The sequence below is a fragment of the Quercus suber genome, unplaced genomic scaffold (genome assembly GCF_002906115.3).
Source record: "Quercus suber isolate HL8 unplaced genomic scaffold, Cork oak 2.0 scaffold_1348, whole genome shotgun sequence".
NCBI lineage: Eukaryota > Viridiplantae > Streptophyta > Magnoliopsida > Fagales > Fagaceae > Quercus > Quercus suber.
Genome location: NW_027070731.1, coordinates 2,593 through 24,443, shown reverse-complemented (window position 1 = coordinate 24,443; position 21,851 = coordinate 2,593). Strand labels below are relative to the sequence as shown.

Genomic DNA, 21,851 nt, shown 5'->3' with positions numbered 1-21,851 from the left:
TCTCTTTGACACAATGTTGGGTACCCTTCCGCAATTCATGTTATAGAAATCTCTAGGAAGAAAAAGTATTTTGTATTAAATGATACCGTATCATTTATATCAAAACCCAACAAATGAGAGGTATGTGTATAAAAATAACGACCCATTAATATATATATCTTTCATTTATTAGTGGAGTAGTTATTTTTTGCTGATATATTTTACACTTATTAGATTTGATACCGCTAACATAATATCATTTGATACCAAATACAACTTTTATTTTATGCTGTCACCATTCTATTCTCTGTAAATGCTATAGCTTTATTTGGAGTAATTCATATTCCTACAAATACTTCTTGCAGGTATGATATTGTGGTCTAATAGAAGTCCCCCATGTATGAAGTGATTTCTTTGACTCCAGATATGCCATGCTGCAAAACGAAAAAAAAAAAAAGAAAAAAAAAAAAAGAAAAGAGAAAAGATATCCATGTTGCAGTGATAAATAGTTTCATTTCAGTGCCCTCCAGTTTTTACATCAGCTCATTTATCACACGCAAAAAGTTAGTGCCCCTTGACAGACTTCTAGATATCGGTACAATTAACGGTATGTTAGAATATAAGTGCCCTCCAGTTTTACTTACATAAGGGAAAAACAGAGAACCTAAGGTGATGATTGGTTCTTAAAAAATGGTGTATTCACTTTCATTTTCACTTTTCTATATTCATTTTAAGAATTTGAATTAAAAAAAAAAAAAAAAAAACTCATTTTCACATTTGAGTCTATTTGGAAATCAGTTTTGAATGGTTATCTATTTTAGGAGAAAAGCACTTTTTTTTTTTTTTTACTTACACAAGTCACTTCAGTTATTGTATAAGTCAGACTTGAAAGGACTTAATAGTTGGTAAATTCTAGTCATTTTCAAGAAATTAATGAAAATGCCACTCTACTCGTTTTCACTTGAAATGAAAAACGCTAAAAATGTGTATTTAAATCCAAATTTTAAGATACTAAAAATGAAAACTAAGTAAAAATATACTAATTTTTTCAATGAATACATAAAACACCTACTTTTTTCTCAAATCAAACACCCTCTAAGGAATTCCTATAACATAATTGAACTCAGAAAGACGAAAAGTAATTGTCTCTTTTTGAAAAAAGAAAAGAAAAAAAAAAAGAAGGTGTTTGTTCAATTGAGCTAGGCAATTCAGGTAACCATGGGCCTCTCTACAACTAGCCCATCATCCACCATGGACAAGAGCAGAAGTTAATCACCAATCGGTAATGCCAGTCTGAACCCAACCAGAGTCCAAACATCCTACTGAGCCCAAGCCCCATGGCTCAAACTTTTTGCTTGGATCAGCGCCATATAACCAAGCCCTGCCTGCTGAGCCAACCGATGTTGCATAGGATTTTTGATTGTCTATAAGTTTCTTGAAAATTTTGCTTTTTCTTTCATCCATTTGTGAACTCTATTATCTAGGAATTTTTTTTTTCTGAAATTTGAAGATACCTATGATCTATAAGCTAAAAATTAAAATTTTCAAACATGAATAACTAAATGTAACTAAATGAATTTCAGTAAACAATAAAAGAAAGGCACCAACAAATGAGAAAACATGTTCTTACACTGCACAGTTTTAACAAGAGTTTGAAAAATATACCATATAGACACTAATTCAGAATCCCCCAATTAGACTAAGCCGATTACCCATTACTTTACTAGCAGCAGGCCTTTTGTAATAAAATTTGGGTGTGGGTATAGTAATAGGATTTGAGGATGATTAGGGTTTTGAATTTTTTTATAACCCGACCATTTTTTTTTTTTAAAGACAGTACAGGCAAGGATGGACCCAAAGCGCCCGAGTGGGTATAGTAATAGGATTCGAGTAACTCATGTTGAGGCCTGCTATGCGATTTTGGAGTAGCTGATGTGATGATAAGAGTGATTTGGGATTTTAGAATATGACTAAAACGATATAATTTAGGATTGGAGTTTTGTATTTTAGCTTGGGCAAAACTGTACTGTTTGGATAGTGCTAGGTAAGCTTTTATTTTAACAGCAAAAACTAACCATGGAGGTGAATTGTTAACGGAACCAAACTTCAAGGTACAAAATCAAAGTTCTGAAACTTTGAGGTGTAAAGTCCAAGTAACCCAAACTTCAACGGTGTAATTTACCCTAAATCTTATATCAAAATGAAACTAGACATTCCTTTAGAATCATTTATGATTGATTCTATATTAAATTTAGTAGCACTCTCTTTTTTAAAGTACTAAATGAAGAGCCTGTTAAAAATTCATATTCCATAATAAAAAAAAATTCTTTATAAAATTTTGATTGTGAATTTTTAGAGATCGAGATATTGGCATTAGAGGTTGCAATATTGCGTAGCATTGACTTTTGAAATATTAGCATTTTTTTTTTCTTGAAGCTAAATTGCAGTTAACTTTCACCTAATCTACAAATAAAATAAAATAAAATATATTGCATTGCATTGACTTTTGAAATATTTGCATTTTTTTCTTGAAGCTAAATTGTAGTTAATTGTCACATAATCTACAAATAAAAAAAAATTTATTATTATAGTATATGTTCAATATTGATCTAACTAAAAAAAAAAAAAAAAAGGTTTTGAGAAAAAGGAAAAAAAGAAAAACCCAAATGAATTCTTTAGGTGCAGTCAAATAGCAAAAAGCAAAATGTTAATCAACTTAACACACTATCATGCACGACATAACCATTCACACAACTTCACAGCCAATGATACACATGCCAGTTAGGGATTTTTGATTTGTAAAGTTGGGTTTGTTAGGGGCCACGGACCAAAGAATGGGCCAACATGGCCATTTTATTTTTAGATTATTTGGGCTAATTTTAAGTTTTTGCGGGGACTAGTTTTAATTCTTGAAGGGGATCAAGTACTATATTTCTTAGGTTTAAATTTTAAAGATAAATCTACCATTTAATTTTCAACTCCAATGAGCATTTATCACCGACTCATCATTGGAGATTTTGTTGATGACCCCACAGAAATTTTCTTAACATTTGATTGTTATCATCACACTATAACAACAACAAAAAAAAAAGTTATAAGAGCAACTACACCAGCTCATGGATAGTTTTCTAAAATATAAAAAGTGTTCAATTTTATCCATTTTAACCCAAAAACTCCCCACATCAGTCTTTGTAAAAATGTCTAAATATGCACAATGGTCTTGCAAATAAACAATAACCATGTATATATACACGTTTACTATTCACTGTGTAAAGTTGGGTTTGTTAGGGGCCACAGACCAAAGAATGGGCCAACATGGCCATTTTATTTTTAGATTATTTGGGCTAATTTTAGTCTTTGCGGGGACTAGTTTTAATTCTTGAAGGGGATCAAGTACTATATTTCTTAGGTTTAAATTTTAAAGATAAATCTACCATTTAATTTTCAACTCCAATGAGCATTTATCACCGACTCATCATTGGAGATTTTGTTGATGACCCCACAGAAATTTTCTTAACATTTGATTGTTATCATCACACTATAACAACAACAAAAAAAAAAGTTATTAGTGTTGCATTTGTGCTATTACTCATTTTATTTGCAAGTAAACGCTTTTGTGTGTAGTTTTTGAGGCAATAGCACTAGCCTTCACTACGATAAGTGTTGACGAGAGTAGTGAATTAATTCAGCATCCATTTTGAACCTTGGTCTAAAACTAAAAGTGAAGCCAATCCAAGCACCAATCTATGGCAACGCCAACGAAAAAGACCTCTGGACTACATATATATAGTTATGGGGTTAATGGATTTTCTTTACTATGGCTTCCATTATAATGAACCAAGATTTGGCTTCTACTCCAAGAATTAGGTTTCACTCAGATTTCCCACCTCAGTGCTAGCATGATATATCAAGGAGAACAAAAAGTCATGAATTTATCAGGAAATTGGGAAGGGAAGCTAACTCATAACAGTCATGGCGCACACGCAAACACGATAAACTAACAAGACTGCTATCCCAGATATTCAGTTCACAACATTTACATTCTGCCCAGAAATTCAGCTTCAAACTCAAACCTACCCCATTATGTTCTTTTATAAATGAAAAAGCAATCCAACGAAGTTGTTAAAGGAAAAAGGGAACCCAAAAAAAAACAAAAAAAATTAAGATGAGGCTCAACTATTCAATCTTGATAAAGCTTTTGATATTACAATATCTATCTGTTCTTTGCCTTTCAAAGGATTTTGATTTCTTCTACTTCGTTCTACAGGTGAGTTTGGTGTTTGATATCATTTTCATAAACGTTTTTCTCCTCTAAATTAATATGGGGGTTTACAAAACTTAAAAACTTTCTTTTATTGTTTCAAACATCATATGTGAGTGTATGCAGTGGCCAGGAGCATACTGTGACTCAAAGCACAGTTGTTGCTATCCTGAGACAGGAAAGCCTGTGACTGATTTCACCATTCATGGACTTTGGCCTGAATACAAGGGTGGCTCATATCCTTCAAACTGTGATCCTAACAGTGTCTTCGAGAAATCTCAGGTTCTTATAATATTTAGTACCATGATCTTATAAATGATTAGTGGAAGTTGAATTGAGCTTATCATATATAATAACATGCATTTGAAGATTAGGAACATAGTTTCTAGGGTTATTTTATATCTGTTTTTACAAATGCCATGCGTGCATCTATAAGTGAAAAAATACAGGTCTATGCCTCGATCAATTGCCCTAGAACTTGCTAAGAATATTTTCCATTCATTGGAAAAAGAGAAAGTAAATGCTTTCAAACATCTCAAATTATTTTCTATATCATGGCCACTCAAAAAACAAAAAGTTTGTCTTCTATTTTTTGCAAATTGAATACAAGATTAGAGCTCCCATATGGAAATTAATGACACATTTTATATGGCCACTCTAAATTAAATCATGTAAAAATGCAGTGGGTAAAATGTGAAACCCCTGCCCTAGGCATATATACATATGAACAAGGACATGTTCATGCACTCCAATTTTCTTATCCACTTCAAGGACCAAATGTAAAGCACAATATTATCAAGAGCTTTGTCATTTAGTGATATTATCTAATTCTCTTTATAAGGAGAACTTAGGTTTGAATCTCACATCAGAACTGTTAAAACCATTTTCAAGTCTTCTCTCCCTCATTTTTTGTAATTATCAAATTCTACGAAAAAGGAGAATTCTAATTGTCATGCACCTCTTTTGAGTTTGGTACTTCACAAGCTAGGACATTTTGCCCAAGTTCATTATAAGTCTGTCTGATCAGTTTATATAATACATATTTTGCCTTAAATTTTCTTATGTGATTCATGTATATATGATGGTTTCTGTAGCTCTCAGACCTCATGACCAATCTGCAAAAGGATTGGCCATCACTTAGCTGCCCAAGTAGCAATGGCTTTAGGTTCTGGTCACATGAATGGGAAAAACATGGGACATGCTCAGAATCTCAAATTGACCAACATGACTACTTTGAAGCAGCTCTCAATCTAAAGAAAAAAGTAAACCTGCTACAAATACTCAGGATTGCAAGAATTGAACCAGATGATGGATTTTACAGCTTAGACAACATTGTAAGAGCAATAATAAATGGCATTGGGCACACTCCTAGGATAGAGTGCAATAAAGATTCACATGGTAACAGCCAACTTTACCAAATCTACTTCTGTGTGGACAGTTCTGGGTCAGAAATCATTGAGTGTCCAGTGCCTCCAAAAGGAAGATGTGCTTCAAAAGTCCAGTTTCCTAAGTTCTAAAGATTGTGGCTGAGGACTAGCTAGAGGAATATATCTTTTATCATCATTTACTCATTATAATTTGTTTATGTTTAGTCTTGAAACAAATTACTATAATTTGTCACCTTCTCTATAATAAAGTGATGGCAAGCTTATGCATAATTCTAATTTGAGCAATAAGTCATATCTTCTCTGTATTGGTCTATAAAATTTTAATTATTTTTTTAAAGATATGATAAAATTCTTCTTTTTATTCTAAATTAATCCATAAACTATATTACAACTAATTAGAATAAATAGGCATGGTATTTTATTTTCTAATTAGTAGTAATATAGTTTATTGATTAATTTAGAACAAAAAGGAAGAATTTTATCTCCTTTGGCTGCTAATGGATATGGATTTGTGCTTATTAATTCTAAATAAATCCTAAATAAGGAGATTGGGTTCATTTCGGTAACCCAAAAAAGGCTCCAATAGTTTCAAACAAACACCTGAACGTACAAGGTGTATGTCATATTCAAAGGATTCCAACTAGGAATCTATATATGCCACTCCTAGAACTAGAAGACATTATCAATTGAATGAAATCCCCTTTGGACTTAATATAGCTTCTCAAGTCTTCAATAAAAAATAAAAAATAAAAGTCATTCATCTTCTTAACAAGGAAAATCTTTCATCAATTTACGAACTCTATTATCTAGGAAATAAGGATTTAATTATTTCCTGAAGTTTAATTCTTTGAAGATACATATGGTCTATATCTTTACTTTAATCTTCAGTTAAATAAATTAAAAGATGTTTATTAAAAAAAAATCAGTTAAAAGTCATTGTTTTGGAACTTGTGGATTATTCCAATCAATTTAATTTGGACTGATCTCTGTATCAAAAGACGCTACTTTGAGACCACCAGTTGAAGCTATCTACATTATTTGCGTCTCTTTGTTTGAATAATTTTTCCCCCGTTGGACAGAATAATGGAAGGTTAAGTTTGTGTGAGAGTCTTCTTTTTTTTTTTTTTTTTTCTTTTTTGGTTAAAGAAAATAGGGTTCGCTAGGTTACGTTAGCCCTTGGACGGTTCACTAGGTTACGCTAGCCCCTGAGCAGGGCGCTAGTTAGAGTTAAAGTCCTTGGGCAAACTCGTATAAATGCCCACCAATGGACTCCTGTTCGCAGCGGGACTTAAACCTAGGTTGGTTAGACAAAGTGTTCGAACCTTACCAATTGAGCCAAGCCCCGTTGGCGTGTGAGAGCCTTCAGATGTAGAAGAGATGGGTCAAACAATCTTAATTGGGATCTATTTGGGCTTTGTAATAGCTAGACATGGGCTTGTTAAAGAATCCATTGTGTTTTCTTTGCATACTGCATAGAGTTCCAAAGGTTAGTGTGGATATTACATGTACTTTTGGGCTTTGTAATAGCTAGGCATGGGCTTGTTAAAGAATCAATTTACGAGTCTAAAATCTAGTTCTTGAGAAAGAGAATAGATGCATTCATATTATTGCCATGGACTAGTGATGGAGGTGAAACGAAATAGCTAAGTAAATCTTAATGAAAAAAATGTTTCTCAAAAAAAAAAAAGAGAGAGAAAGAAAGAAAAAGAGAGGCACTATCCAACATATTCTTTTGGATAGTTTAAGACCAATTACAATTTGCAGTCTCCAATTTTTCTTCCAACCATCTGAACAAAACTTTAAGATCATTTATTCAACAAAGAGTAGTTAAAACTAAAAGTACAAAAATATGTGATGGAAAAGGAAAAAAAGGAAGAAGAAGAAAGAAAACATAAGAGTTTATGTGGTTTGGCCTTATGTCCTATATTTATGGGAAAAAAGTCTAAAGGACTATATTTTCTCATACATTTTTCTTGATAATACAATATTAGAATTGAATCCATATTTACAATGGGATTACAATATTACATACAAAAGTAAAAAAAAAAGAAAAAAGAATTTTAATTGCGTATTGATTTTTTTTCTCAATCCAACAAATTTCTTTAATAATTAATCCGATAAACTTTATCTTGAAATCAATGTATTGATTTGGTGTTCAATGACCCCCTTTTTTTCCTTTTTGAGGGGAGGTCTTCTAACAAAAAGACACTCAATTTGCTTACCCCAAACAACCCACCATACTTCACAAGGTACACCAATTTCATTCAAACAAGTGAAATTTTAATTCTTCATTCAAATGAAGGACTCAAAAGAAACATGAGCCTTCTAGTCCTAGTGTTTGATTCACTTTATTTAATCCAACAAAATCTCTCCAAATAAAATTCCTTTAACAAACATTGACATATGAACTTTGCGCATTACAGTATTATTTTTTTTCTGAGTATGGTAGGGGATTCAAATTTAAGTTCTCCCCATTGAAAAAGAAAAATCAAATTATAAAATCAAATAAGGTTATTGAGTTAGACTATTAGGTTCTATATTTTTCATTTACCAAAGCTTCAAATATAATAAACCTAATAATTAGAGTCACTGAAAACTTATTCTCCCAAACTCAACTCTCTTCTCTCCATCCACAAAGAGATGTACCATAAATTGGACTCTCATTGTGGCATTCACACTAGATTGAACATGAACTCAATGTTAGGTTGTGGGCTATTAGATTTCAAGGGCATTTTTCAAAAGAATAATCTTTGAATAGAAGAATATTTCATTGCATTGAGCTGTCCATGGTGTGTACGTAAGACTTATCAATTATCAGTCTGGCTATGTTTTAAATGTGAAGACATTTCGAGATGCAACTGATAAAAGAAAAATGTGTTTCTAATTTTCTATAACCCAAAAACATAAATAAAAAAAGTTCTTGGTTCTCAAACCAATCAGAATCCAATCATTTTTATATTAGGTGTGTGCGCTATGCATGTCTTTATCCTAATCTTACCAGAGGTCCAGTGCCAATATATATATATATATATATTTTTTTTTTGAGAAAATGGTCCAATGTCAATCTTAGTTGTCCCAAATATGAAAGCATAAATTGTTGTGTTAAGCTTTTATGGGCTTCGGCCTAACTACAGATTTTGGCATTCATGGGCTTTGGCCTAATTACAGGGATGGTTTTTACCCTTCAAATTGTGATCCTAACAATTCCTTCAATCAGGATAAGGTACTTGAAATCTTTTTCTTTCTTTTTTTTTCTTTTTTTTTTTCATATATCAGTCTTTTGGCATCAAAATCATAGCACATTTTGTTCTTAATGTTTTTGTGAATCGTTTTCTATTTTATTTGAAGAAACAAGGTTCTGAGATGACCAGTCACAAGTATAACAATTTTTTTTTGAGAAAAAAGTCACAAGTATAACAAAGTGTAATTTACTATGAAATTCCATCAATTTCTACAAGTCTGGCCACGTAATTAACAGAAACTATTTTAATTGGACAGTTTTTTGTTTTTTAGAAATGACTAGACTATTAGCTGTATACTATTACTATGTATAAACCAACTAATAATGCCAACCAAGGTTGTCAAAATCGGGATTCTACGTAGGATCGTTGAAGGTAGATGGGATCGTAAATCGTAGGATCGGATCCTGAATTGTAAGATCCTACATATTTTCATATTTAAAGCAAAAAACACATTAATAGTGACTTTGTATGTTGAATAATCATGTAAAAAATTATAAATTTATCCATAAAAAAACTAAGATTTGCATCATATGATGTAATTTGCATGTCATACATCGCTAAGTCTATACAAACGAAACAAATATATTTAAGTTTTGACCCAAAGTATCTAAAAAGTTAAATAAATGTTTAATTAACAACCAAATACCAAAATATTTATCAAAACATATGGAAAATATTTTCTAAGTTCTAAGTTCCAAGTTTGAAATCCAAAATAAGTTAGCAAATGGAAACTAGCTAACTACAATATAAGATCCAAAAGCAAGATGAATATTAAGGTGGAGTGAACATTTAATTATTCTCATTCTAAGATTCTTATAACTATCGTCCTAAATTCTTAATCATCATTATCCATTTCATCATCTATGTAGACATTATATATTTGTATACTAGAGCTACAAAAGATATCAAGATACAATTTTACACTCAACTATTCAAGTTATACCACTCAGCAACAATTAAAGAACATGCTCAAAAAAATCAATCAATCAATATACAAATACAAGCATAACTGATAAAATTATATATATAAAAAATATTTTAGTAATATTATAACACAAATTAGTATATTGATCAAACAAATTTAACAACATTATAGCTTAAAAGGCAGCAAAGCCAACATCAAATTCTTCATTTAGAAATGATGAAGCATTCATTCGTTTTGATTACAAGTGAACTAGAAACTAGAAAACATTTGCTTAGGTTAACATAATTTTATAAAAATAAAATAAAAAGTCATACCATCACAACATAAAAAAATAAAAACCCTTAAAGTTTCATCAAAACAAAAAATTTATCCCATAAAAAAAAAAAAACCAAAAGTTTTTTGTTTTTGGTAGGATCGGTAGGATCCCATACGATCCTATGATTCTATACGATCCTACACGATCCCATGTACGATCCTACCATTTTTACAATCTTAGTGTGATTCTAAACATTTTGGTGAGGTGAAATCGTTTTACTTTTATAAAATTTCCCATTTTAGATTTTTTTCCCCCCTCTTTTTTAGGTGAATGCATATCTAAAACATTTTTGTTTCTCTCCTTCCTGAATTCATGGCAAGAGAAATGGCATCCTTTACTTATTATTATAGATTTAGTTAACAAAAATCCAACCATTTTATGAAAGTTTTGATACTATTTTCATGAAAACTAAAAAAAGTCATCAAAAAATTGATTATTTTTTTCTTTTTCTATTAAAAGTTTCTAAACATATTTTCTAAACTAATGCAGGAATCTGTTGACTTTTCTCTATTATTATTACGGAGTATTATTTGGGAACAAGGGAAAACAAAAAACAAAAAAACAAATCAATTCAAATTCTATATTTATTACCCAGCTACTTGAGCCAAAGCCCATATAAATAATTTCCTTAAATCATGGGCGTGCTTATTGTAAGAGCATTCACACTGACACTGTCATATGCCATATGTTGGCAAATTTAACCATCAAAGCACAAAAACCAAGCTTCATTTGGGCTGCTAATTGTAAATTTTTTTACAATACCGCTACAATACCATCTTAGAGCATTCACATCAGCTCATGAATAATCTTGTAAAATACAAAAAACAGCTCTTTTTACACATTTTGATCAAAAAAACACCCACATCAGTGGGTGTAAACTCGTGCAAAATTGTGCATAAATATACAAGATCTACAGTAACCGTGGATATATACACGGTTACTGTGATCTTCTATACATTATTTTAATAATTTTTAATTTTGCTCCTTTTTTTCTCTCTCTTCTCCAACTGCAAATCCAACCCCCTCATCATCTACTTCTTCCTCTGATACACACATTCCCACAGACAAAATAAAAAATCAACCACAAAATCAACAACAAAATCAACCACAGACACCACAAAACCAAACACACCCACACACGGACACACCAACGGAGATAGAGAGAATGGATCGGGGCTTATGGCGGATCGGCGTGCTTGGATCGGAGTTTTAGATCGGCGTGCTTGGATCGGCGTTCTTCTCGCCGTGCTTGGATCGGAGTTCTTCTCGCTGTACTTGGATCGGAGTTTCAGATTGGCACCGTGCTTGGATCGGACTTAGATTGACATGGGTTTGTGTTGAAGTGAAGTTTTCTGGTTTGTTAATGGAGTTTTCTGGTTTGCTGGTTTGTTAATGGAGTTTTCTGATGAAGAAATAGGCGAAAGAAGAAATATTGACTGGAGAAGAAAGATGAAAGAAAGAAGATTCACCGTGTGAGAGAGAGAGAGAGAGAGAGAGAGAGAGAGAATAGCGTTCGGTTCAGAAAGGAAAAGCGAGAAAGTAGGATTAAATAGGAAAGTTGTTGAAATAATAAAAAAAGAATATAAAATGATTATTTAAAGAAAATAGTGTGTATAATAGATAAACTGATATGGGTGTTTTAAATAAGTAAATGTGTAAAATAGAAAAAGTAGGTTTTAGATGTGTAAATTTACAAAATTTTTACATCCACTGATGTGGATGCTCTTATATGTAAGATGGTACTGTAGCAGCTTGTATATATTTTTTATTAATTTATTCTCTCTCCTCTAGCTGTCTCCCACATCTCTCTCTCTCATTTCTCTGCCTCTTCCACATCTAATTTATATTATTTTAATTTGTTGAATTGTAAAATAAAAGTTGGGATGTTGGATGTATTGTAAAATTGTATGATATAGTAAATAAAATAGTTTTTGAGATGGTAAAATAGAATAATTTGAAAATACCAGATGTGAATGCTCTAACGGCTTAAATGAGTTACCGTAACATGTGTTTCTTTTTGAAAACGCAAAATAAAAGGATAGAAATTGCATAGTTTTTTAATCATGACAATTAGTAGTATCTTGCAAGGACAACTTTTGGATCGAGTGTTTTCAGTTTTGTGTACTAGACCTGATGTGTTGCTGCCACAACCACAAGTCTCTATATGTCACGATTCACTTATCTATATCATATTGGGTCCTGTGCTAAGGATGCACTTAATTGAACCCAAACCTTGCTCATCTTAAAAGCATTTGGAGTTTAGGCTTTAATTACTATTACTATTATTTTTTTTATGGGAAGGCTTCAATTAAATTAGTTAAATATTGTTATAATTTTTCCTAGATTGAACTATGATTCTCAATCTTCCTTTTTCATGGCTATAGATATCAGACCATATAAGCAATATGTAAAAAAATTGGCCATCACTAGCTTGCCCTAGTAGCTACAATATACAATTTTGGACACACGAGTGGGAGAAACATGGGACATGCTCAAAGTCTGTACTTAACTAACATGGATACTTCATACAGCTCTCGGTTTGAAAGGGAAGACAAACCTCCTCAAAGCTCTTAAAAGTGTAGGTAAATTCAATTTTCAATTCTTTAGTGCTTTGTTTTTTTTAAGTAACACTTAGTTTATTAGATTTTAGGTTTTGATTGCCTGTAATGTCCTTAATAATTCATGCCTTTTGTGAAAATAAATACAGGAATAAATCCAGATGGCAACTCTTACAGCTTACAGAACATCAAAAATGCAATAAAAGGTGCAATTGGCTATACTCCATGGATAGAGTGTAATGTGGATGCATCTGGAAACAGCCAGCTTTACCAAATCTACCTCTGTGTGGATACTTTTGGGTCAGGCCTCATTGAATGTCCTATATTTCCCAAGGGAAAATGTGGTTCAAAGATTGAGTTCCCTTCCTTTTAAAAAATGGTAGTGATAACCATTTTATGATGTTTTAATTTTCATTTCTACCCTCTTATCATCAATTCAAAGATAAATTTGGCACATCCCTCTTTTGGTAGCACAGGACATTTGATGAGGTTTGACCCAGAAGTGTCTACACAAAGATAAATTTGGTAAAACTGGCTTTTCCCTAATGCATCAACATTGCACTCTATCCCAAGGGCATAACCAATTGCTCCTTTTACAGCATCACTTATGCTACTTAAGCTGTAAGAACTCCCATCTGGGTGGATCCCTGTAACATTTTTTTCCCACTCAACGTTAAAATGAAAATAAAAAAAACAAAGAGAAGGTTTATAAAAGTTAAGTTTGGAACTAAAAAGAGATGAAGAGTTACTTGCACTTTCGAGAATTTGGAGGAGGTCTACTTTGTCTTTGAGGTTTAGAGCTACTTGAAAGTATTCATGTTGGTTAAGGATGGACTCGGAACAAGTCACATGTCTCCCACTCATGTGACCAAAACGAGGAACCACTGCCGCTTGGGCAAGCCAGTGTTGGTCAATTTACTTGCATTTTGCTAATTAGGTCTGAAATCTATAGAATGATATACAACGAACTTTATTAGTATAGAATTTAAGTACTTATGTTGTCAATTTAGCACCAATTACATTTATTGTCAAGTTAGTTTATAAATTTCATATAGTAAAATTGATAACAACTTTAACATTTTCCTAATAAGACATTGGTACCTTGGATTGAACGTAAGGGCTGTTAGGATCGTAGTTGGACGGGTATGAGTCATCGTTGTAATTAGGCCAAAGCCCATGAATGCCGAAATCAGTTTTGGGTTTTCCTGTTGTTTGATAGCAACGACTTTGCCTTGTGTCACAATATGAGCCTGGGCCCCTGGCCATTGCATTAGAGATTTAGAATGGTGAAATCAAGAAAAAAAGTTGTGATGGATAAGAGTAGTTAGCGTTTAAAAGGATAATCTCTCTCTTAAATAATCCCACTCACCTGTTGTACAAGGTAGAAGAAATCAAAATCCTTTGAAACACAACCAATTGCTAGGCATTGTACTAATAAAAGCTTGATGAAGATTGCACAATTGGGTTTCAACTGTCTCTCTCACTGACTCTCTGTGAGTGAGTTGTGGGATTTGCTTTTGAACTTAGGGTGGTAATGACATGGTATGAATGGCGGTACTTATAGGCAAAAACATAAGTGTGGACACTGGACAGAATATTTGGTGTGGCATATGCTTACTGCTATTGCTATTAATTTATCACCTGTGTTGTATGAACCAAATGCACCGGATTTGCCTTCCACATTGGGGGTATGGGACAAAATTATTGACTTATTTCTACAACTTCATTGGTTTTGTCTGTATTTTTGTGAAAAATTAAATTAAACTATGATTTATTTATCAAATTGAAAGTTCGAAACAACTAACTTTGACTTCTTTTTTTTCCTTGCTACATAAAAATTTAGAGAAATCCAACCACAAAAAAATAGCAACAAAAAGACACTCAGACCAGTAAAATGTCCTCACTGAGAGCAGGAACAACTTCCGCCACTTCATTTTCCTTTGCTTTGTGTTTAAAAGTTGACTTTAATAGTAATTGATTTGCCTAAATTATAAAAGGCTTTATTCAACTCTTTGGAACCAATTTATCTGTACAAATCCACAAAAGGCTTTATTCCACTCATTGGTACCAATTTATTTGTACAAATAGATTCCAAATATGCACATTCTTGCATGATCTTACATTTGCCTAAACCCAGTTAAGGTCTTTGGCCATATTACATAGCATTTTCTCTACACAACTATATCTTTATATCTTTAAAATATGCGGAAATAAAAAATGAGCAATGAATTGTATAAATCTAGCAAGTTAATTATCCAAACCAGCTTCATGTCAATGAATGAATCAGTAAGATAAAGATTAATTTGAACTCATGTTAACAGTTTTAAAGTGGAAAAAATACCCCCAACCAAGGCACTATTTTTTATTAACTAGAAATTAATATAAACAATACAATTAGTCTCACATGAATTCATATTTAAAATTATAATTAGATTTGGTTTCAAGTAATTGTCTAACAATAATGGTCTCATTTATGGTGTCTCATGTCAGTAGTTCAAATCTAACTTCCTCCTTTCTCCCTATCTACTTATTAAAAAGCAAAAACAAAAAGTGTAAAATTAGCTTTATATCTACTTCTAAAAAAATTTATATCTTTTTTTTTTTTTGCATTGGTAATTAGCTTCATATCTATATTAACAAAATTCTCCTCTAAATTGATTCAAAGAAAATTTCTCCCAACTCACTATATGATCACAACTTTTCTCGGTCATAGCTTGGTCAGTCTGGACTCAACGGAACCAGGTCCGAATGAATAAACCCAGCTGTAGTTCGCACCAAATCTCCTCTCTGGCTAAGGATCAGCTTCAGGAATTCCTTGCACTTAACCCACCGTGCACATCGCATCAGACTGTTCCTCCCCTGACGCAGAAGTGGAAACCACCCAAACACGAGTTGGTTAAAATAAATTGTGATGGGGCCAGGTTCTCAACGGAAAACAGGGCAGGGATTGGGGTAGTTATTCGTGATAGTGAAGGTATGGTTTTGGGTTCACTGTCTAAACAGATATCCCACGCTTACAGCCCTCTAGAAATTGAGGCAATGGCTGTCGCAACAGCAATGCAGTTTGCGTTGGACCTGGGTTTTCAACATGTTATCCTTGAGACCGACTCGCTTGTGTTAGTGAAGGCTTTAAGTGATGATACTGAGTTCTTCTCAACCGTGGGTTTGGTGCTGGATGAAATTAGAATTATGGTTAATTTGTTTAATGAATTACACTACTCTCATGTAAAGAGAGAGGGTAATATTGTTGCTCATAAGTTAGCTCATCATGCTATTTGTGTTTCGGATGTTGTAGTGTGGATGGAGGATGTTCCACCACTTTTGTTTCTTGTTGTTTTGGCTGACATAGCCGGTTTTACTTAATAAAATAAGCTACATTCTTCCTCAAAAAAAAAAAAAAAAAAAAAAAACTCACTATATGATAACTTACATAAGTTTCTTAATAAAATAAGCTACATTCTTCCTCAAAAAAAAAAAAAAAAAAAAAAAACTCACTATATGATAACTTACATAAGTTTAAATCACTTTACATATACCTAAATCATTTAGGCTAAATGGTTATTAATTCTCCACGTATTGTATCACTCATAACTTAATTATTATCCTAATAAATTGTGAAATTTTGTTGTTTATGCATTATTCTTTGAACAAAAGCAATAGTATTTATGTAAGGATTATTTATCAAAAAATAAATAAATATTATTATCCCAATAAATTTTGAAATTTGTTATTTTTATGTGTTACTCTTTGGATAAAAACAATGTTTATGTAAGTATTACTTATCCAAAAATAAAATAAAATAAACGCAGTCTATATTTTCTAACTTCCAATGATGTTGTAGATCTAATTTTTTTTATTTTCCTTCTTTCCTTGTTCTTTTCCTGTACTTTTTGGGCGACGCCGACGACCAAAACTCAAACTAACAAAATTAACGTGGAATCTATATTCTATAACACTTTAAATTCATTATTTTATAGAGTTTACTTGAGATAAAATCCTAGGATATTATCTGCTAGATGGAAGGGATTAGGTTATTCTACTTTTGGTCTGACTGTTTTAGTTTTTTTTTTTTTTTAATATAATTATCATATTTATTTATTATATAGGTTAGTAATCAATGTCATTTTAATAGTTCTAAAAAATAATTTATACTATTTCGCGTGACTTATAATTTAACTTGGAGTGGTATTTGTGGGTTTCAGTTATTTTAGTTGGTAAGGTCTCTTGTCATCAAATAAATGATCTAGCTTTTAATCTCTGCCTACACCAAAAATCAATTGGTGTCTTAGTTTGATGATGAACAGTTATCACCACGAGTAGACTTCATAAATTAAAACTATTTTTAAAAAAAATTTTAAAAAAATGGCGTGGTATTTTTTTTTTTTTTTTTTATTTAGAAGAAAGCTATGAATTTGCAGTAAACTTAGCATCCTGGATAAAATAACCAAAAGAGGACATAGAAGTAGACTCCTCTCTTAAAGAGTTGATGACAATCTCCAAAAACCAATTGCAATATTCTTAAAAACATAGAAGGAAAGATAAAAGACGAATTGACGTATGTATTAGATAAACATAGGTGGTTAGTCGATATGTTGGACAACTTTATTATGAGGATCATTAATTGTTTCTTTTTCCTATATTTAATACGGCATTGTAACTTGTAAGAGAGGTGCTCATGCTTTGGCAAGTACATTACAAGATGAGGACTACATAGGCTCCCAAGTTTGGCTTGAGGATTGTCCTCCTTTTATTCTATCCCAAGTTTGGCTATGTAGTAGTGGTACACTCATGTCTTGGGCTTAAGCTTATAAGGTATGAGTGGAAGGCGTCTCTCCCTGATGTGGGATTGAGCAAAACCTTGAGGATTAAGGCTCAACGCCATTTCCAAAGAGTACAATTCCTTCTTGGGGTTTGAGACTAAGTTTCCTCCCACAAAAAGGCGCTTTTTGGGGTTTAAGGGGAAACCCCCACCTCCCCCTCCCCCCCCCTAACTTGAAGAAGTAAGGGAATGCAATCATGCATAACCCGCAGTTTTTTAGACTTGCAATCATGTGTAGTAGTGGTACACTCATGTCTTGGGGTCAGGCTTATAAGGCATGAGTGGAAGGCATCTCTCCCCAATGTAGGATTGAGCAAAACCTTAAGGATTAAGGCTCAACGCCATTTTTGAAGAGGACAATTCCTTCTTGGGGTCTGAGACTAAGTTTCCTCCCACAGTAATGTTTTTTTTAATAATTTTATTTTGGTTTATTTTTATTAACTGATCTCGTTTTGATGTGGTGTTTAGAATTCATATTTAAATCCAAATATTTTGTATCTTAGGTCTTTTTAATAAGAGGATTTAAATAAATAAAAAAATTTGTTTGAAATATAAAATGGTGGATTCCACACTTGAATCTATTGTTTAGCTAATGTTTTCTAAATACAATTTTCATAAAATTATTTCCTATTTTCCCTACTGAAATTTTGAAAACAATCAAGAGGATGTTTTCAAGATATATAAAATGTTTTTAATGGCATTGCTATAAATAAATTTAAAATAGTGGACTCCATAGATTTGCCAAAACTCTTCTATCTCTTAAATTAAAAAGTTTATCTTTATCACAAATTTGAAGTTTATCCTTACATAAAAATAAAAAATAAAAAAGGTACATTGGTTTTACTCCCAAACTTCAATTTTGAAACTTATAATTAATTATCCACACACAAAAAAAAAAAGTAATCTACACACTATTTTCTATAAAATATTTTTTTTCTTTTAAATCTCAAAGTAAAATGGTCTCCCAAACATCATTTTTTTTAATAAAAAATATATTTTGAAAATTGTTCCTAAAAGTGGAGCCAAACACATATATATAATGTAAATATTATTCTCTAAAAACTAGTTTCACATCCAATTTTTTGAAAATTATTTTCTGACTGTTTTAAAAACAAAAACAAAATCCTCCTATCAAACATGCATGCCCTTATTTATTATATGAAACTCATTCATATATTAAACAAAGTAGATTTTCAAGATATGTTTAAATTAACATTTCTTTTTTAAATATGGATTGTCTAGGGCTTTAGGAATTATCTTTTTTTTTTAATGGGAATTTTAGGCATTATCTTAGAATTATCTTTAAATTTTTTGCACTTCATGAAAATCTCCTCGTAAGGATGCCAGTTAATTGAGTATACAAATTGCTCATCATGTATTATTCCATTTTGATAAGAAAAAGAAGGTGGAAGTATTTTATTGAACTACTCAATTAATATGCTTAGTTTTTACTTCACAATTCAAATTTAGATATTATGATACAATTGATTTTGATAAATAAAAAATAAAAAAGTTAATAAAATTATTCCATTATAAAAATTCATTGAAAAGGTACAAAGGAATATTGTATTATTAAAAAGTTTTTCAATGAAATTTGTATTTGAATAAATGATAAGCAGTTTAGAAATTCTTTCAAAAAATAACGTTAAGATAAGATTCCCTCCCATTAAATCCTTCAATTTCCTCCAATTTTTAGTAAAATGCAAGACACTTGACATTTATTTAATTTTGTGTGATTGATGAAAAATTGAAAGAAAATTGAATATTAAATAGAAGGGGATCTTATTCTTATCCCAATCTAAATTAGAATAAATTGACTTAATTAATTGGAATCCATAAGAGATGCGGTTAGGGGTTTTGAACCCAACACCTCATGGTTTTCATGATGTTTTTAGAAGTCAGAACCATTATACCAACTCATTGAAGTTTTAATTATTTAGTTTAGATATATATGAGCCTGTTAATTTCAATATGAAATCAACAAATGGATAATGTAAGGACACAGTTTGGTTCCTAAGCTCAAAAGTTAAGAAGATCTAGGCCCAAAGAGCCCAATACAATGAATTTGTAGAGAGCCAGGCCACTGCATTAAAGATTTAAAGCGGTGAAATCAAGAAAAAAGTTCTGATATTATGACAACATCAAATAAAGAGTAATTAGCGTTCAAAAAGATGATCTCTCTCTTAAATAATCCCACTCACCTGTTGTACAAGGTAGAAGAAATCGAAACTCTGTGAAACACAGTCAATTGCTAGGCATTGTACCATTAAAAGCTTAATGAAGATTGCACAATTGGGTCATACTTTCATCTGTGTGTGTGAGAGGTGTGGAATTTGCTTTTGGACTTAGGGTGATAGTTTCATGATGTGAATGGCAGTATTTATAGGCAAAAACGTACGTGTGGACAGAATATTTGGTGCAGCATATCCTGCTATTACCATTAATTTATCACATGTGTTGTGTGAAACAAATGCCCCTGATTAGCCTTTCCCACTGGGAGTTTGGGACAAAATTATTGGCTTATTTCCACAACTTCATTGGTTTTGTCTGTATTTTTGTGAAAAAATAAATTTAATAAAATTATTATTTACTTATCATATTGAAACAACTAACTTTGACTTCTTTTTTTTCCTGGCTACATAAAAAGTTACAGAAAACCAATTACAAAAAATAGTAACAAAAGACACTCAGACGTGTAAAATGTCCTCATTGAGAGCAGGAAAAACTTTTGCCACATCATTTTCCTTTGCTTTGTGTTTAAAAGTAATTGATTTGCCTAAATTACAAAAGGCTTTATTCCACTTTTTGGAACCAATTTTTTATCTGTACAAATCAACAAAAGGCTTTATTCCACTCTTTGGAATCAATTTTGTACAAATAGATTCCAAAGATGCACATTCTTGCATCATACATTTGCCTAAACCCAGAAGCTGGTACGGATCATCAACTTGCTAGATTTATATAATTCATTTCTCATTGTTGATTATGACTTGTACAATTTGCTGTATAGAGACAATCCCCACATAGATTCTTCACCACCCGAATTTTTGTACCAGAGGGAGAGTTTAGAAGCCCAAAAGCAACGGCCTATTTCTCACTATGATATCTTAGAGTAATTTCTTTGTCCTCATCTTCCATGTCTTCTTGAAAAACTAAAGAAATATCAGGAACATACCCAACCAACTTCAACTCCTTGACTAACTTGTCAAGTGCCCGGAGCAAATCTGTAGAAACAGATTGCACTCCCTCCCCAGAGAAGAATTCATGCACTACATTGTTCAACTCCACTGAACTACACCCAGGTACCTTCACCACTCCCTTGTCTTTCATCAGTTTCCTCAAATAATTCACATCTTCCCATCTCCCAGCCTTGCGCACAAGTTTGATAAGATCACACAGTCTCCTCCATGAGAGTCATCCAGTTCACAAATTCATCTAATCACTCACTTTGCCAATTCTACATTGCCATGGCTGCTACAAGCAGATACCAAGGTTTGCCAAAGTATGGGAGTGAGCTAAATTGGTAATCCATCGATGAACTTATAAGCCTCATCTAAGCGACCAGCTTGACTAAGCAAATCCACCATACATCCATAGTGCTTGATACCCGGAATAATCCCATACTTGTCACTCATGCTATAGAAATACTCACAACCTTCCTTACTAAGCCAGTGTGCCTGCAAGCCTTTAAAAGACCCAAAAAATGTAATCTCATCAGGTTGCACTCTCACCCTCTTCATTTCTTCAAACAATGATATGGCTTTGGAACCATGCCCATGAGTTGCATATGCCATTACCACGGCTGACCAAGCCTGTGTATCTCTTACAGACATGTTCGCAAACTGCATCATGCCATCATCCAAGCTTCCACACTTTGCATACATATCTATAAGAGCAGTTTTGACCTTTAAATATTTATCAAAACCATGTTTCTTCACATACTCATGTATCCACCTCCCTAAGTCTAATGCTCCTAACAAAGCACAAGATGAAAGTATGCTAAGCAGTGTTTCATCAGTAGGCTTGAGATCACTCGCTTGCAATTCGCAAAACATTGACATTGATGATCCATAAATTTGGTCGAAAAGTTGGCGGGCATGGTCCATAAAAGTAGCAGAAGGATGGAAAGCACGGCAACTGATGATCTTGGTGAGGACAGTGATGTCATTTTGGAGGTGGGTTTTGATGGTAAGGGCTTGGATTTGCTTGAGCTATCTGAGAGAAGTGCAATGGGGTAAGAGAGACAGAGGAGGAGAGGTTATTGTGTTGGGTATTGTGTGAGAAGAAGAAAATGGGCTGATTTGGAGAAAGTTAGCTGCCGCCGTATGATGTTTGTGTGACTGGGAGGTTGTGCAGGGAAAGA

The 21,851-nt window shown here is 32.4% G+C and overlaps 1 protein-coding gene and 3 pseudogenes across 1 annotated transcript; 2 read left to right on the top strand and 2 right to left on the bottom strand.

Annotated features, from left to right (window-relative positions):
- The first annotated feature begins 4,144 nt into the window (after positions 1 to 4,144).
- On the top strand, positions 4,145 to 5,773 carry LOC112005318 (ribonuclease 3). Its single transcript, XM_024037564.2, has 3 exons — positions 4,145 to 4,246; positions 4,367 to 4,522; positions 5,335 to 5,773. The coding sequence occupies exons 1-3, from the start codon at positions 4,145 to 4,147 to the stop codon at positions 5,755 to 5,757; spliced, it is 681 nt and encodes a 226-aa protein (XP_023893332.1). The 3' UTR covers positions 5,758 to 5,773.
- Positions 5,774 to 8,740: 2,967 nt separating this feature from the next.
- Positions 8,741 to 13,042, top strand: LOC112005312 (ribonuclease 1-like; annotated as a pseudogene).
- A 44-nt stretch (positions 13,043 to 13,086) lies between these two features.
- On the bottom strand, positions 13,087 to 19,779 carry LOC112005291 (extracellular ribonuclease LE-like; annotated as a pseudogene).
- A 682-nt stretch (positions 19,780 to 20,461) lies between these two features.
- Positions 20,462 to 21,549, bottom strand: LOC112017330 (pentatricopeptide repeat-containing protein At2g02980, chloroplastic-like; annotated as a pseudogene).
- Positions 21,550 to 21,851: the final 302 nt, after the last annotated feature.